The sequence below is a fragment of the Ambystoma mexicanum genome, chromosome 4p (genome assembly GCF_040938575.1).
Source record: "Ambystoma mexicanum isolate Mex_15411 chromosome 4p, UKY_AmexF1_1, whole genome shotgun sequence".
Lineage (NCBI taxonomy): Eukaryota > Metazoa > Chordata > Amphibia > Caudata > Ambystomatidae > Ambystoma > Ambystoma mexicanum.
In genome coordinates this window covers 18,313,582-18,331,656 of record NC_090927.1, presented here as the reverse complement: position 1 = coordinate 18,331,656, position 18,075 = coordinate 18,313,582, and the positions used below count along the sequence as shown (strand labels likewise).

Below are 18,075 nucleotides of genomic sequence, written 5' to 3'. Positions count from 1 at the left end.
TCTGGAGTAGTGCTCCCTAAGGGAACTGCCCTGGATTCTGCCTAACAATCCCAAACTGACATGTGAGCTCTGCATGTTCAAAACTCTAAAATTCTATCAACATGGCAAGAACCCTACTTTTCCAAATCTGTACCTGCATGAATATATTTTCAAGAACTACATTTTAAGGCAAATCAGATGATGCTAATCTGAAGTCGGCACGCCCTTCCTTTTTTAATTTACTCAGTTAAAAATATGCCACTTCATAGTTCCCATGTTAATTATTTCCCTCACCCTAACACCAACTTTCAAATCTCTCGGAATCAAGAGAAGGCCCAAATCAAATTTGTATTAATAACTTTAGTTATGTTTATCACACCACACTCGTTTTGACATGGTTCAAAGGGGGGGGTCACTGTTTTGTTTGATAAAAGTCTGAAATGACCATTGTGGCATATACACTGCCCTTTTTATGCAGTAATATGTATTTTTCCATTAACTAAACTCCAGCCTTTTCCTTTGTTATCTTAAGTTGCATTTACCCTTAAACATGTGACCCACCAGAGGCTGGCTCATGTTTATGTTTGCCTCCCCCTTCAAACCTGTGATGGCCCTGATTGCAACTCTAATGGACATTTTATGGGAATTGTGACCTCAAGGTTTATGAAAGAACAGCCATGGCTGTATCTGGCTGTATCTGGTTCCCCCGTGGTTTAAATCTGAGCAGTGTATTTCTTTCTATATTTTTAAGTAATGGTGCTGATTTATGGTTGGCAACCAGACCTCTCTCTCCAGGGCAACAGAGGAAAGATCTTGGAGGTTAGGTTTCATCTTTAGGAGAAATGACCGGCTGCATGTAAGATTTGCAAGCAATGGCTTTTAAACTCACACACAATGCATTTACATGACATTTTATAAAGCAACCGGGCCTTATATCCAGGTTTAATGAACTTCTTTACTCTCACAGTTGCAAAATACATGAGTATCACTTCTGGATTGTCCATATGTACAGGGCAGTTATACGAGAAAACCATGTTCAAACTGTGAAAGTGTAGTGAGACTTTCTCTTAGCATACTGTCATTCGGATGAGGGAAAAACCAAAAGGAAGTTCTTTAATTTCTTGTAAATGCAAGAAGCTTGGTTTCAATTACAATTTGGGGATCACAGTCTCATGTTTCATAAATATATTGTACACACTGCTTGCTGTCTGTCTCTTTAAGTAAAAGTGCAGCTCTCCATGGATTTAGTAAAACAGCACTGTCAGCCACATGTCTTTCTGTTCCTTTCTGAAATGCATTGCGCATATCTTTGCACTTTTGAGATTCAAGCCCACTTTCATTCCTTTGAGATTTAGGCCTGTTTGGTTCAATAGGCCTCATGTCTGACATCACCATTCCTGTGCTGGCCTTATACTTCAATGGGATTTCACAAATCACCCTGGCCTCTTTATTTCTGGCATTCAGGGGCTATATTTCACCCCACAATGCAAAAGACAGGTCAGCAGTGCATGGCAGACATCCTATCTCTCGTCACTGCAGCATAATGGGTATGCAATTACCCTAATTTACGGGGGAGTTAATAGCCATCATTGCAGTAACATGTATGTGCACCCATCATGCATGTAAAGAGCTGTTACCAGTGCACTGTCTGGGTGAGTCAACCTAGGAACGCGATGGTGAGTACTCCTGTCCGGGTGGACTTTAGACATACCAAGAGGGTGCATTTAAATATACTGTTGCAGGTCCCAGCGAGGTTTTGGATGAAAGCGCTGCAGGTCACACAATCGGTTCAGACACTGAAAAGTTACAGTTGGAGACCAAAGGGAATCAACAATGACTTTCTGACGTATTGCCAGCTAAGGAGGCCCCAGGAACTCTGAAATGGGGTAATATTTCCAAGCCCCTAATAATGGAGATCGAGACCCTGAATTAGCCTTACCCTGTCATCCACACAGATGATCCCATGTAGAATCTGGTGTTCTACCTGTCCTCCACCGCGTCAGTGAACGCGAGTCATTGCTGAGTAACGCAGCTTACTCAGAATGGAGACATTTCATGCTGGAGGCCTTTTTTACTGTTTTCAGTTGGAAGTTTTCCGATAGTTTCCGTGCCATGATATATGGCAGGAGTGATGGGCTTACTTATCTGGCCTTAGGTTGCCCTGGATTCCGGTGGGATTGAAGGGGAGGAGAGCACAGGGACAAGCTGTGGCCCAATGTGCAGCTTCCCGGTGACTGCAGCCAAATGCTGGAATGACTTACCACTGCAATGAAGAGCTGAGCAATCCTACTGAGCCTTCAGGAAACAGCTCAAAGATATATTTTCTCCTTGAACCTGCCATGAACATACCCTTTACTGTCAACTTATCTCTACCAAATGACTGCACCGTACAACATGTTAAGCTTATGTTTATAATATGCATATCATGTAACCAGCACCAATACATAAATGTTATGGACTTAGCTTGATGGCTCAGGGATGTCTTGATAGGAAACAGATACTTTAAAAAAATGTATTGTTTTACAGCTCAACAGAGTGAGTTTTTACAATACATACCAAGATCAAAAACACCAATAAAAACACACTACAACATTATTCCAAAACACGGAGAAATGCAAAAGACACATAAAATACAAGTTCACATCATAACATACATACGAAAGCAGCAAAGATAATGATCAAAATCACGTAAAACAAATTTCATCTGGATCTACATTAAATAAGAAGACCCTTCCCATCAGACGACCGCCTATCCCTCAAAAAGACCTTGTGTAAAGTTACCCCCATCCCTCATAAAGACTGTGCGTAAAGTTATCCCTTATCCCTCATGAAGACCTTGCGTAAAGTTACACCCTATCCCTCATAAAGACTGTGTGTAAAGTTACCCCCATCCCTCATAAAGACCTTGTGTAAAGTTACACCCTATCCCTCATAAAGACTGTGTGTAAAGTTGTACCATATCCCTCATAAAGACCTTGCGTAAAGTTACCCCTATCCCTCATAAAGACCTTGCATAAAGTTACCCCATATCTCTCATAAAGAGCTTGCGTAAAGTTATACCCTATCCCTCATAAAGACTGTGCGTAAAGTTGTCCTCTATCCCTCATAAAGACCATGCATAAATTTACCCCATATCTCTCATAAAGAGCTTGCGTAAAGTTAAAAAGTAGTAGTTGGAAACAGCATTTTCACAAATCTAACTAGGACCAGCGTCCAGGAAATTTGGGAACCTTCTAGGAGTTTATGCCATAAATCATCTGACGAACAAGATCTACATTCATTTTAAAAAGCCCTAAAAACAAGTTCTGTCCCCCACTACATTTAGCATAATCTACTACTAGATGCTGCAAAGTTTCAATTACACCCAAACTCCAACCTTATGAGCAGGTCCTTAATTTCCTTTTATTTTCATTCACGCTCCTAGGATTTCATATGTGAGTAAGAGGTTTAACTAGATCCTTAGAAAATAAAGCCTCCTGCGAGCATCAGGAAATGTTGCCAAATATCTTGGCACGGCATAATATGGTAGGAATGGCCGGGTCAAGGGAAGGCTTTTCTAGGAGCGGTGACACCTATGAGTCTTAGAGGATGGGTGGCACAGTATTATATAGTGGGAATGACTGGGTCAAGGGAAGGTTTTTCTAGGAGCAGTGACACCCATGAATCTTTGAGGATGGGTAGCACGGTATTATATGGTGGGAATGCCTGGGTCAAGGGAAGGTTTTTGAGACCCATGAATCTTTCAGGAGGGGTGGCACAGTATTATATGGTGAGAATGACTGGGTCAAGGGAAGGTTTTTCTAGGAGCAGTGACACCCATGAATCTTTGAGGATGGGTGGCACAGTAGTATATGGTGGGAATGACTGGGTCAAGGGAAGGTTTTTCTAGGAGCAGTGACACCCATGAATCTTTGAGGATGGGTGGCACAGTATTATATGGGTGGAATGGCTGGGTCATGGTAAGGCTTTTCTAGGAGCAGTGACACCCATTAATCTTTGGGGATGGGTGGCACAGTATTATATGGGTGGAATGGCTGGGTCATGGTAAGGCTTTTCTAGGAGAAGTGACACCCATGAATCTTTGAGGATGGGTGGCACAGTATTATATGGTGGGAATGGCTGGGTCAACTGGATGCTTTTCTAGGAGCGGTGACACCCATGAATCTTTGAGGATGGGTGGCACAGTATTATATGGTGGGAATGCCTGGGTCAAGGGAAGGTTTTTCGAGGAGCAGTGACACCCATGAATCTTTGAGGATGGGTGGCACAGTATTATATGGTGGGAATGGCTGGGTCAACTGGATGCTTTTCTAGGAGCAGTGACACCCATGAATCTTTGAGGATGGGTGGCACGGTATTATATGGTGGGAATGCCTGGGTCAAGGTAAGGCTTTTCTAGGAGCGGTGACACCCATGAATCTTTGAGAATGGGTGGCACAGTATTATATGGTGAGAATGGCTGGGTCAAGGGAAGGTTTTTCGAGGAGCAGTGACACCCATGAATCTTTGAGGATGGGTGGCACAGTATTATATGGTGGGAATGGCTGGGTCAAGGGAAGGTTTTTCGGGGAGCAGTGACACCCATGAATCTTTGAAGATGGGTGGCACGGTATTATATGGTGGGAATGCCTGGGTCAAGGTAAGGTTTTTCTAGGAGCCGTGAGACCCACAAATCTTTGAGGATGGGTGGCACAGTATTATATGGTGGGAATGGCTGGGTCAAGGGAAGGTTTTTCGAGGAGCAGTGACACCCATGAATCTTTGAGGATGGGTGGCACAGTATTATATGGTGGGAATGGCTGGGTCAAGGGAAGGTTTTTCTAGGAGCAGTGACACCCATGAATCTTAGAGGATGGGTGGCATGGGATAATATGGTAGGAATGGACGAGTCAAGGGAAGGTTTTTCTAGGAGCTGTGAGACCCATGAATCTTAGAGGATGGGTGGCACAGTATTATATGGTGGGAATGGCTGGGTCAAGGGAAGGTTTTTCGAGGAGCAGTGACAACCATGAATCTTTGAGGATGGGTGGCACAGTATTATATGGTGGGAATGGCTGGGTCAAGGGAAGGTTTTTCTAGGAGCAGTGACACCCATGAATCTTAGAGGATGGGTGGCACGGGATAATATGGTAGGAATGGACGAGTCAAGGGAAGGTTTTTCTAGGAGCTGTGAGACCCATGAATCTTAGAGGATGGGTGGCACGGGATAAAATGGTAGGAATGGACGAGTCAAGGGAAGGTTTTTCTAGGAGCTGTGAGACCCATGAATCTTAGAGGATGGGTGGCACAGTATTATATGGTGGGAATGACTGGGTTCAGAGAAGGTTTTTCGAGGAGCAGTGAGACCCATGAATCTTTGAGGGTGGGTAGCACAGTATTATATGGTGGAAATGGCTGGTTCAATGGCCACTTTTCTAGGATCCATTAGACCCATGAATCTTTGAGGATGGGTGGCACGGTATTATATGGTGGGAATGGCTATGTCAAGGGAAGGTTTTTCTAGGAGCAGTGACACCCATGAATCTTAGAGGATGGGTGGCACGGGATAATATGGTAGGAATGGACGAGTCAAGGTAAGGCTTTTCTAGGAGCGGTGACACCCATGAGTCTTTAAGGATGGGTGGCACAGTATTATATGGTGGGAATGGCTGGGTCAAGGGAAGGTTTTTCTAGGAGCAGTGACACCCCTGAATCTTAGAGGATGGGTGGCACGGGATAATATGGTAGGAATGGACGAGTCAAGGGAAGGTTTTTCTAGGAGCTGTGAGACCCATGAATCTTAGAGGATGGGTGGCACAGTATTATATGGTGGGAATGACTGGGTCAAGGGAAGGTTTTTCTAGGAGCAGTGACACCCATGAATCTTAGAGGATGGGTGGCACGGGATAATATGGTAGGAATGGACGAGTCAAGGGAAGGTTTTTCTAGGAGCTGTGAGACCCATGAATCTTAGAGGATGGGTGGCACAGTATTATATGGTGGGAAGGACTGGGTCCAGGGAAGGTTTTTCGAGGAGCAGTGAGACCCATGAATCTTTGAGGGTGGGTAGCACAGTATTATATGGTGGAAATGGCTGGTTCAATGGCCACTTTTCTAGGACCCATGAGACCCATGAATCTTTGAGGATGGGTGGCACGGAATTATATGCTGGGAATGGCTGGGTCAAGGGAAGACTTTTCTAGGAGCGATGACAACCATGAATCTTTGAGGATGGGTGGCACGGAATAATATGGTAGGAATGGCTCAGTCAAGGGAAGATTTTTCGAGGAGCAGTGAGACACATGAATCTTAGAGGATGGGTGGCACGGGATTATATGTTGGGAATGCCTGGGTCAAGGGAAGGCTTTTCTAGGAGCGGTGAAACCCATGAATCTTTGAGGATGGGTGGGACGGGATTATATGTTGGGAATGGCTGGGTCAAGGGAAGACTTTTCTAGGAGCGGTGAGACCCATGAATCTTTGAGGATGGGTGGCACAGTATTATATGGTGGGAATGGCTGGGTCAAGGTAAGGCTTTTCTGGGATCTGTGACACCTATGAATCTTTGAAGATGGGTGGCACGGTATTATATGGTGGGAATGGCTGGGTCAAGGCCCACTTTTCTAGGAGCCGTGAGACCCATGAATCTTTGAGGATGGGTGGCACAGTATTATATGGGTGGAATGGGTGGGTCAAGGTAAGGCTTTTCTGGGAGCAGTAAGACCCATGAATCTTTGAGGATGGGTGGCACAGTATTATATGGGTGGAATGGCTGGGTCAAGATAAGGCTTTTCTGGGAGCAGTGAGACCCATGAATCTTTGAGGATGGGTGGCACTGTATTATATGGTGGGAAAGCCTGGGTCAAGCGAAGGTTTTTTCTAGGAGCAGTGAGACCCATGAATCTTTGAGGATGGGTGGCACAGTATTATATGGATGGAATGGCTGGGTCAAGGTAAGGCTTTTCAGGGAGCAGTGAGACCCATGAATCTTTGAGGATGGGTGGCACTGTATTATATGGTGGGAATGGCTGGGTCAAGGTAAGGCTTTTCTGGGAGCGGTGACACCTATGAATCTTTGAGGGTGGGTGGCACAGTATTATATGGTAGGAATGGCTGGGCCAAGGGAAGACTTTTCTAGGAGCCGTGAGACCCACGAATCTTTGAGGATGGGTGGCACAGTATTATATGGTGGGAATGGTTGGGTCAAGGGGAGGCTTTTCTAGGAGCGATGACACCCATGAATCTTTGAGGATGGGTGGCATGGAATAATATGGTAGGAATGGCTCGGTCAAGGGAAGGTTTTTGGAGGAGCAGTGAGACACATGAATCTTAGAGGATGGGTGGCACAGTATTAAATGGTGGGAATGGCTGGGTCAATGGAAGGCTTTTCTGGAAGCGGTGAAACCCATGAATCTTTGAGGATGGTGTTAGGGAGGATTCTCATTTATGGCTAATTTCCCTCACCTAGTGAGTCCCCCAGCAGCTTTGCTGGACTTCTGGAGTTTATATTTTTTCCACTTGGTAAGAGTGAGAGCTTTTCCCCCACTCTTACCTGGGTTTTGCTATGTGTTTCTACCTGTTTTTGTGATTGTGGATTCTGAAGTACACCACTTCAGTAGCCCCCTTCTTTTTGTGTGTCACACAGCACCTTCAGTGCCGTGGCACAGGGTTGTCTTTGAGACTTCCCTCGACTCCTTTTCGGAGGTGACCACTGTCCCCCAGAAAAGAGTAAAGTTACCATTAACTTTACTTAGTCAGTCTACCACAGATCCAGTACACCTCATCTTCCATAGAGTACTGGAAAGGGTTAACTCGCATCCCTTTTTATCTGTACCTCCTAGAGCATTGTTTTGCTCTTTTAACATTTAGACTTGGCTGGTGGGAGTGGTATCTACCATAACCTTTCTACCACGATTATATTAGATAAACGTGGTACTGTACTTGGCTATTATATCAGCCTCGAACATAAACCCGCTTGACCAAATCGTCTTTCTCTTTGCTCCGGTAGGGTTTATTCGCCATTTCTTTTTGTTAAAGTCCTTCTTGTGTTTTACTTTGCGCAGCAAACTAGGTTCGCCTTCTTTGTTCATTGTCTTTTGGCGGGCTTCTGCCCAGAAACCCTCATCAAGGCTCCTGGGTGTCTAGGTGGGCTGAATTTGAGGGAGGGGTGTAGTCACCCCCTGCACAGGGTATCCTAGGAAACCCAAGTCGCACTTTGTCATGATTGGCCAGGGTAGTTGTCCGGGCTGGACAACCCCCCCTGCTGGGTGATTGACAGCCAGGCTGCGTGAATGGTTTTTTTTCGCATAAAAGGCAGGTCTCTTGGGCTAGAAGTCAGAGAGTCGCCACTGGAACTACAAGGAACCAAAGAGAAGCAGAGAGAACAACAGCTGCTGCAACTACCCATCCCGGTGAAGCCCTGCAGCAGTCCTGAGCTATCTGCCCTTCAACGACCAAGAGAAGATCCAGTCCGGAGTCTTCTTCCCTTGAGCTTGGTGGGGATAACTAGCTCATCTTCTACAGCCAGAGGATCCTCTTCTGTGGTCAAAATCGCTGCACACTGCTGTAGTGGTCCGGATAGCCACCTGAAGAGCCTCTCCTGCTTTTAAGGAGCGCACCTTTTATTCCGTGTCGCTGCAGCCAGCCTCATCCCTGTGTGGCACAGACCCCCTTCAGACGTCCTCCTTCTCGACGAAGCTCCAGGAATCGTGGGTCTGCGGGAAACCAACAGGAACAACTGCCAGGGCACCAGCTGCACCATTGGAACAAGGTACTGTGTTCTGTTGAGGAAACTGGGTGAATCCCTTTCTTCTTCATTTCCAAGGCTTGCCCTTGTCTTCCCTCCTTCTTATAACTTTTGCATCTGAACATTGACAATATCGAAGTACTTTTGGCTACGTTGAATCGTGAACTGTCGGACCGTGTGATCTTCGGCAACTGGCCCCGGTGTCTTTCGACCCTGGCTCCGGCCCTTTGACTTTTGAACTCCTGTCTCTGAGTGTTTCTTGATTCTGCCTGCCTAACCAAAATATTGCCTATGATTTCTGCCTCCAACTCCCTCTGGGTATCTCAGGTGCTAAGTGTGTTTTTGCCCCGATAGCATTTCATGTCACGGATACGCGTTTGTTTAGTAGACCGAACTGACAAAAAGTGATCGCAATCATATTCGCGGTAACGTGTTCTTGTGCCTAACACCGGTTCATTCCAGCACAGGGTACTTACCTTGAGACTTACTGTACAAAGTGAATTGGTTTGTTGTAGTATATTTAACGTGTGGTTTTTATTGAAGTTTAATAGAAGTGTTGTGTTTATAACAAATGTTTTAAAAATAAATGTAGTTATATTTTTCTACCTGAAACCTTGAGTCAGTGTTTGCTTGAGTCACAGTAATTGTGGTCCCTTTGTGTAATCTCTGCTACTGATCATATACTCTTGAGGTAAGCCTGGCTGCTCCGCCACTGCTACCACTCTGACATAGTAGTACAGGCTTGTAGCAAAGGTAAAAGTTGTATCACCACCTGTAGTCTTAATTGTGTGCAGTGGTCCCCAAGGGCACGGGACAGGATTCTGCCTAACAGATGGGTGGCAAGGTATTATATGGTGAGAATGGCTGGGTCAAGGGAAGGCTTTTGAGACCCATGAATCTTTGAGGATGGGTGGCACAGTATTATATGGTGGGAATGACTGGGTCAAGGGAAGGCTTTTCTAGGAGCAGTGAGACCCATGAATCTTTGAAGATGGATGGCACGGTATTATATGGTGGGAATGGCTGGGTCAAAGCCCACTTTTCTAGGAGCCGTGAGACCCATGAATCTTTGAGGATGGGTGGCACAGTATTATATGGTGGGAATGGCTGGGCCAAGGGAAGACTTTTCTAGGAGCCGTGAGACCCACAAATCTTTAAGGATGGGTGGCACAGTATTATATGGGTGGAATGGCTGGGTCAAGGTAAGGCTTTTCTGGGAGTAGTGAGACCCATGAATCTTTGAGGATCGGTGACACTGTATTATATGGTGGGAAAGCCTGGGTCAAGGGAAGGCTTTTCTAGGAGCCGTGAGACCCACGAATCTTTGATGATGGGTGGCACAGTATTACATGGTAGGAATGGCTGGGCCAAGGGAAGACTTTTCTAGGAGCCGTGAGACCCACGAATCTTTGAGGATGGGTGGCACAGTATTATATGGTGGGAATGGCTGGGTCAAGGTAAGGCTTTTCTGGGAGCCGTGAGACCCACGAATCTTTGAGGATGGGTGGCACAGTATTATATACAGTAGCTAATTCCCACTCAAAAGAGCTATTCACCATTTTCAAAGAGCTTACCGTACCTCCAATCTGCACTGACGAGATTGTCAAGGATGAAGCCTGGTGCAATAGCATCCAAACAGCCATGCTAAAGAAAATAGATCTACTTCAATCCAAAATAACAGAACACTTCATGGCCCTTCCCCCCCAGGTAGCCATTCACGCTAGTGCCTCCGAAGACAAGCATTCCCCCAAGTTTCACTTCTCGCAAGTCACTGAAGCTGAGGTTCTGGCCATCCTCAAACAGCTCAAACCGTCTCAATGCAAAGGCGATATATGCCCCCCAGCGTCATCAAAGAATGCGCAGCACCTCTCACGCCAATCATCACAGCATTTATTAACGCCTCATTCAAGATGGGCGAAGTCCCAAACAGCCTCAAGGAGGCTTGGGTGCTCAAGAAACCCTCCCTTGACCCAGCCCAATCGAACAACTTCCAGCCCATCACAACGGTTCCGTTTCTCCTTAAAATTTTAGACAAAGCTGCACACATGCAGATACAGTCTTACCTGGAAAAAAAACTCTGTCCTAGGAAAAAGGCAGTCAGGATTTCGCAACGGTCATGGCACCGAAACGGCCCTACTTGACTTAAAAAAACAAATTACCCACATTTTGGACAAAGGCAAGCCAGCCCTCCTGCTCCTCCTTGACCTGTCTGTGGCGTTTGATTTGGTCGATCATGCCATCCTCACTAACCACCTCACTCAGGCAGCACATTTCTCCAAACAGGCCACAAAATGGATCACATCATTCCTCGAAGGAAGAATGATGAAAGTGTTCTCCAACACTGCAAGCGCAGAGCCCACCACCATTGAGCATGGGGTCCCGCAGGGCTCATGCACAGCTCCCACCATCTATAATCTCTTTACCAAACCTCTCTTTGATAAACTGGACGCACTTGGGATCGCGTACACCAACTACGCGGACGATACCCAAGTTCTCCTCCCGCTCACAGGAATCTACCACCAGGACTCTGCCACCCTCCAAAGCATAAATGCCACCATCCAAGCATGGATGGCCATGAATGGACTTTGTCTTAAAGGAGACAAGACTGAAATTCTCATCCTTGGTCAAAAATCCACACTCACTAACCTCAATTCACTATACACCAATTTCTGCATTGACAGCTGTACTATCCCAGTTCTACCTTCTGTCAAAACACTGGGAGTCCACATAGACGCCTCCCTCTCCATGGACAAGCATGTCAAGGCCATCGTATCGGCCTCAGCCCTGAGTACAAAGCATATCAATGCCATCAAACAATTCCTAACCAAAGATAATTGCCTCTCGATCGCCAGAGCTACCATTGGAGCTAAACTAGATTATTGTAATGCGCTGCTGGCCGGCACTTCCAAGGCCAACCTGACCAAACTCCAAACTACCCAGAACAACGCACTAAGAGCAGCACTCAACATTCCAAAGAGAGACCACATTTCACAAGCTAGAAGGGAAGCACACTGGTTACCTGTCAAAGAGCGTATTACATTCAAAACTCTTACCACTGCCCATAAATGCATCAGTCAGCCCCCTCATATCTATCTGACACTATAACAAGATCTCTATCCACTAGACCCACTAGACAGTGTCACACCAACCAACTGAGAGTCCTGCGCATCAAAAAAGCTAGAGCTGGAGGAATTAGCTTCCCCTTGATTGACTCTAAGTTATGGAATGCTCTACCCAGCACACTCAGAGCAAAAACCTCACTCTCGGTTTTCCGAAAAAAACTCAAAACTAGACTGTTCAACTAACTCTTCCTCCTCCGTTCTCTTTCCTCTCTATATCTGCTATTTCTACTATCGTAACTAAATAATGACTTCCCTGTATGTTGTAATAAGTCATTGTCAAATTTTGTAACAAGTGCCACGATGCCCACTGGGCTGCCTGTGCGCTTAATCAAATGTGAATAAATAAATAATAAATAAATATGGTGGGAATGGTTGGGTCAAGGGAAGGCTTTTCTAGGAGCGATGACACCCACAAATCTTTGAGGATGGTGTTAGGGAGAATTCTCATTTATGGCTAATTTCCCTCGCTTAGTGAGTCCCCCAGCAGCTTTGCTGGACTTCTGGAGTTTATTTTTTTTCCACTTGGTAAGAGTGAGAGCTTTTCCCCCACTCTTACCTGGGTTTTGCTATGTGTTTCTACCTGTTTTTGCGATTGTGGACTCTGAAGTACACCACTTCAGTAGCCCCCTTCTTTTTGTGTGTCACACAGCACCTTCAGTGCCGTGGCACAGGATTGTCTTTGAGACTTCCCTCAACTCCATTTCTGAGGTGACTACAATCCCCCGGAACAGTGGTAAAGTTACCATTAACTTTACTTAGTCAATCTACCACAGATCCAGTACAACCCATCTTCCATGGAGTACTGGAAAGGGTTAACTCGTATCCCTTTTTATCTGTACCTCCTAGAGCATTGTTTCGCTCTTTTAACATTTAGACTTGGCTGTGGCAGTGGTATCTACCCTAACTTTGCTACCGCAATTATATTAGATAAACGTGGTACTGTTCTTGGCTATTATATTAGCCTCGAATATAAACCCGCTTGACGAAATCGTCTTTCTCTTGGCTCCGGTTGGGTTTATTCGACATTTCTTTTTGTTAAAGTCCTTCTTGTTTTTTACTTTGCACGGCAAACTAGGTTCGCCTTCTTTTTTCACTGTCTTTTGGCGGGCTTCTGCCCAGAAGCCCTCCTCAATGCGCCTAGGTGTCTAGGTGGGCTGAATGTGAGGGAGGGGTGTAGTCACCCCCTGCACAGGGTATCCTAGGAAACCCAAGTCGTGCTTTGTCATGATTGGCCAGGGTAGTTGTCCGGGCTGGACAACCCCCCTGCTGGTGATTGACAACCAGGCTGCGTGAATGGGGGTTTTTCGTATATAAAAGGCAGGTCTCTTGGGCTAGAAGTCAGAGAGTCGCCACTGGAACTACAAGGAACCAAAGAGAAGCGGAGAGAACTACAGCTGCTGCAACTACCCTGTCCTGGTGAAGCCCTGCTGCAGTCCTGAGCTATCTGCCCTTCAACAACTCGGAGAAGATCCAGTCCGGAGTCCTAATCCCTTGAGCTTGGTGGGGATAACCAGCTCATCTTCTACAGCCAGAGGATCCTCTTCCATGGTCGAAATCGCTGCACACTTCTGTAGTGGTCCAGATAGCCACCTGTAGAGCCTCTCCTGTTTTTAAGGAGCGCACCTTTCATTCTGTGTCGCTGCTGCCAGCCTCATCCCTGTGTGCTGCAGACCCCCTTTAGACATCCTCCTTCTCGACGAAGCTCCAGGAATCGTGGGTCTGCGGGAAACCAACAGGAACAACTGCCAGGGCACCAGCTGCACCATTGGAACAAGGTACTGTGTTCTTTTGAGGAAACTGGTTGAATCCCTTTCTTCTTCATTTCCAAGGCTTGCCCTTGTCTTCCCTCCTTTTTATAACTTTTGCATCTGAACATTGACAATATCGAAGTACTTTTGGCTATGTTGAATTGTGAACTGTCGGACCGTGTGATCTTCAGCAACTGGCCCCGGTGTCTTTCGACCCTGGCTCCGGCCCTTTGACTTTTGAACTCCTGTCTCTGAGTGTTTCTTGATTCTGCCTGCCTAACCAAAATATTGCCTGTGATTTTTGCCTCCAACTCCCTCTGGGTATCTCAGGTGCTAAGTGTGTTTTTGCCCCGGTAGCATTTCATGTCACGGATAAGCGTTTGTTTAGTAGACCGAACTGTCAAAAAGTGATCGCAATCGTATTTGCGGTAACATGTTTTTGTGCCTAACACCGGTTCATTCCAACACAGGGTACTTACCTTGAGACTTACTGTAGAAAGTGAATTGGTTAGTTGTAGTATATTTAACGTGTGGTTTTTATTGAAGTTTAATAGAAGTGTTGTGTTTATAATGAATGTTTTAGAAATAAATGTACTTATATTTTTCAGCCTGAAACCTTGAGTCAGTGTTTGCTTGAGTCACAGTAATTGTGGTCCCTTTGTGTAATCTCTGCTACTGCTCATATACTCTTGAGGTAAGCCTGGCTGCTCCGCCACTGCTACCACTCTGACATAGTAGTACAGGCTTGTAACAAAGGTAAAAGTTGTATCACCACCTGTAGTCTCCACGGGCACTGCACAGGATTCTGCCTAACAGATGGGTGGCAAGTTATTTTATGGTGAGAATGGCTGGGTTAAGGGAAGGCTTTTGAAACCCATGAATCTTTGAGGATGGGTGGCACAGTATCATATGGGTGGAATGGCTGGGTCATGGTAAGGCTTTTCTGGGAGCAGTGAGACCCATGAATCTTTGAGGATGGGTGGCACAGTATTATATGGTGGGAATGGCTGGGTCAAGGTAAGGCTTTTCTGGGAGCGGTGACACCTATGAATCTTTGAAGATGGGTGGCACGGTATTACATGGTGGGAATGGCTGGGTCAAGGCCCACTTTTCTAGGAGCCGTGAGACCCATGAATCTTTGAGGATGGGTGGCACAGTATTATATGGTGGGAATGGCTGGGTCAAGGGAAGGCTTTTCTAGGAGTGGTGAAACCCATGAATCTTTGAGGATGGGTGGCACAGTATTAAATGGTGGGAATGGCTGGATCAAGGTAAGGCTTTTCTGGGAGCGGTGACACGTATGAATCTTTGAGGATGGTTGGCACGGTATTGTATTCTTTGCCTTCCAACTTGATAGTAGAGCAGAACCTCTGCTTTTTAAAATCACTTATAGCTTGGATCCAGTCCTTCTCCATAGTTTCGCTTTAATATCATTAGGATCCTTTAATGTTACACTGAGGGAATCTAAAGTGGACTCACACAAAGATATCCAGTGCCTGTTCTTTCTTATTAATTACTATTTCTCTGATCCCAAAGAGCAGGGTATAGTCACAGGCTACATGAATATTCCTGAAAAGGGACAGTTGTTTCCATGTTACTATCGTGCTACCAGACAACAGGCTTTATTCAAAGCACAGTATCGCTGTTGGGGTTCCACTAGGAAGGAATCAGACCCCTTTCCAAGGAATCCCCTCAAGACTTACCCAAGGGATAGTATCAATTTCCATAATGGTATGCGCACCCTAAATGACAATAGGCATCACCTTGGATTCATGAAGTCTCCGAAGAGGAATGCTGGAAAAGCGGCCATATTTGTTATTAATAAGTTTGGCCTGGGGCTTGTGCTTCATCATAACAATCAATTCTTTTGTGTTAAGATTAACCAGTTAAATTGTAGCCCAGCTAGGTGAAACCCGTGACCACATCCAACTTGACTTTATTTACAAACCATCTAGGAATCAAACTCACTTTCTTCCTAGTGGTGCCTAGGAGCGTAATATGTGTTTTCTTTGTATTCAAAGTCAAGAAGTTGGTGTTCACCTACTCTTACAAGGCCTCTAGTGAGTGCATGTAATAGTAAAGTAAAACCAGCATGCATTTACTGAAAACATGAGGTCCAGAGACACACACACAGGCAATCTATGCATATAGTGCATGCACCTTCTTCCGGAGATACTTTCACTTCAGCGGAGGAGAGGACGAAATGAAGGAAGATGGTGCCTCTTCATCCCCTAAAGGTCTGGCCAACTGAAGACCACCGCCCTGGGAAGTAGAGTCTTCAGGGCCCCCTTCACTTCTTTGTTCCGCAGAGTGTAAATGAGGGGGTTAAGTGCTGGAGTCAGCACCGCATAGAACACAGAAATTACCTTATCTTTCTCTGGCGAGACCATCGACCGCGGCCTCAAGTACATCACCATTGCTGACCCATAGAAGAGAGTGACCACCACCAGGTGCGAGCTGCAGGTGGAGAAAGCCCTTCTTCTCCCTTCTGCGGTCGGCATTTTCAGAATGGTGGCTACGATGTAAGTGTAACTGAAGAGGACCAAGGAAAGTGGCACCAAAAGAATGCCCACAGACATGACAAATATGACAATTTCACTTAAACGAATGTCACCGCAAGCCAATCGTAAAACAGCGGTCACTTCGCAGGTGGCATAGTCGACCACGTTTTTCCCACACCGAGGTAAGGGGAGTGTGACAGACACGTGGACAACAGACAGCAGGAAGCCATTGCACCAGGTGATGGCCGCCAGCTTGCAGCAGGTGCCAGTGTTCATAATGAGTGTATAGTTCAGCGGATAGCATATAGCGATATATCGATCCCATGCCATCACTGCTAAGAGGATGCACTGAACAATGCCCAAAGAAAGGGCAAAATACATCTGTGCGGCACAACCATAAAAGGTGATGAGGTTCCGCTCCTTGAGGAAGCCTTCCAGACCTTTGGGGATACTCGTGGTGGAGTAAAACAGGTCAACACAAGACAAATTCCAAAGGAAAAAGTACATGGGCGAGTGGAGGTTGGCGTTGGCCACGACCACTGTGAGGATGAGTCCATTTGCTATAAGGGTGACCAGGTATATAACTAGGACCAAAGCAAACAAGACATATTTTATCTCCTGTGAGTAAGAAAATCCCAAGAGGATGAAATCAGTCATCAGCGCCTGGCTTACATTCACTGGCACATCACTCTGCCATCTGCAAAAGAACCAAAAAGACATAATCAAGTACTTATACATTGACATCGAGCATAAGCACTATCGCCTATTTCCTTATAGATTGTAAGAACAATACTGTGCCATCCAAGCACAGGTGCAATGTGGCATCACAATCTAGAAAAGCAATGTCAGTATTGCACTATCCAGACAACAGTTCAATACTAAATAGGTGTGCAGTGTCAAGGTACAAGTGCAACACTGTGCTTCAGATGTGAATTATGCTGTCTATGCACAGGCAGAATACTGTGCTGAAGACAGTGATTGTACTGTCAGGACACAGGTGCAGTGCGGCATCACAATCTCGATAAGCAATGTCAGGATTGCACTATCCAGACAACGGTACAATACTAAATAGGTGTCCAGTATCAGAGGGCAGGGAAATCACTGTGCTTCAGATGTGGATGATACTGTCCATAACAAGTATAATACTGTGCTCTAGATATTGATTATACTGTCAGAACACAGGTGCAGTGCGGCATCACAATCTGGATAAGCAATGTCAGGATTGCACTATCCAGACAACAGTTCAAAACTAAACAGGTGAGCAGTGTCAGGGGACAGGAAGATCACTGAGCTTCAGATGTGGATGATACTGTCCATAACAAGTATAATACTGTGCTCTAGATATTGATTATACTGTCAGGACACAGGTGTAGTGTGGCGTCACAATCTGGATAAGCCATGTCAGGATTGCACTATCCAGACAACAGTACAATACTAAATAGGTGTGCAGTGTCAGGGGACAGGAACAACACTGTCCTTTAGATGTGGATGATACTGTCAATGAAAAGTATAATACTGTGCTCTAAATATTGATAATACTGTCAGGGCACAGGTGTATCACTGCACCTCATAGAGGGATAGAGGGATTGTACGGTTAGCACACAAGCAAGTGCAGTGGCGTAGATGGGAGTTAGAATACTGAGAATCCATGAATGAGTGCACAAACAATTCACCCTCTATATGAAATATCCTTACCAAGGGTAGCTTCATCCCAAAATGCATCCAGAAAATGACACCTCTCTTCCTTACACAATATATACACTTTTAATTTGTAATATCCTCCATCACACCTAAAATGAAGATTGGACTTTTTGTTTTTATTTGTTCACTAATTAAAAGAAATCAATCAATATCAATATATGTGAAGAAATCCTATTCTTATCAGAAGCACAAGAGGCTTCTATGCACTATGCCCCATCCTGTACCGCAACTTGACTTAGATGTAGTTCAGCCATACAGGTAAAACAGGTACAAGTGAGTAGCAGACTTCCTTTACCTCT

General features: G+C 45.5%; 1 protein-coding gene across 1 annotated transcript; it reads right to left on the bottom strand.

Moving 5' to 3' along the window:
• Positions 1 to 15,805: 15,805 nt before the first annotated feature.
• LOC138452692 (olfactory receptor 2F1-like) lies at positions 15,806 to 16,732 on the bottom strand. Its single transcript, XM_069605037.1, has one exon. The coding sequence runs from the start codon at positions 16,730 to 16,732 to the stop codon at positions 15,806 to 15,808; it is 927 nt and encodes a 308-aa protein (XP_069461138.1).
• Between the last annotated feature and the right edge of the window lie 1,343 nt (positions 16,733 to 18,075).

Excerpts from the sequence above, each read along its gene's own strand:
- LOC138452692 (XM_069605037.1), bottom strand. The coding sequence starts at position 16,732 with ATGACTGATTTCATCCTCTTGGGATTTTCTTACTCACAGGAGATAAAA.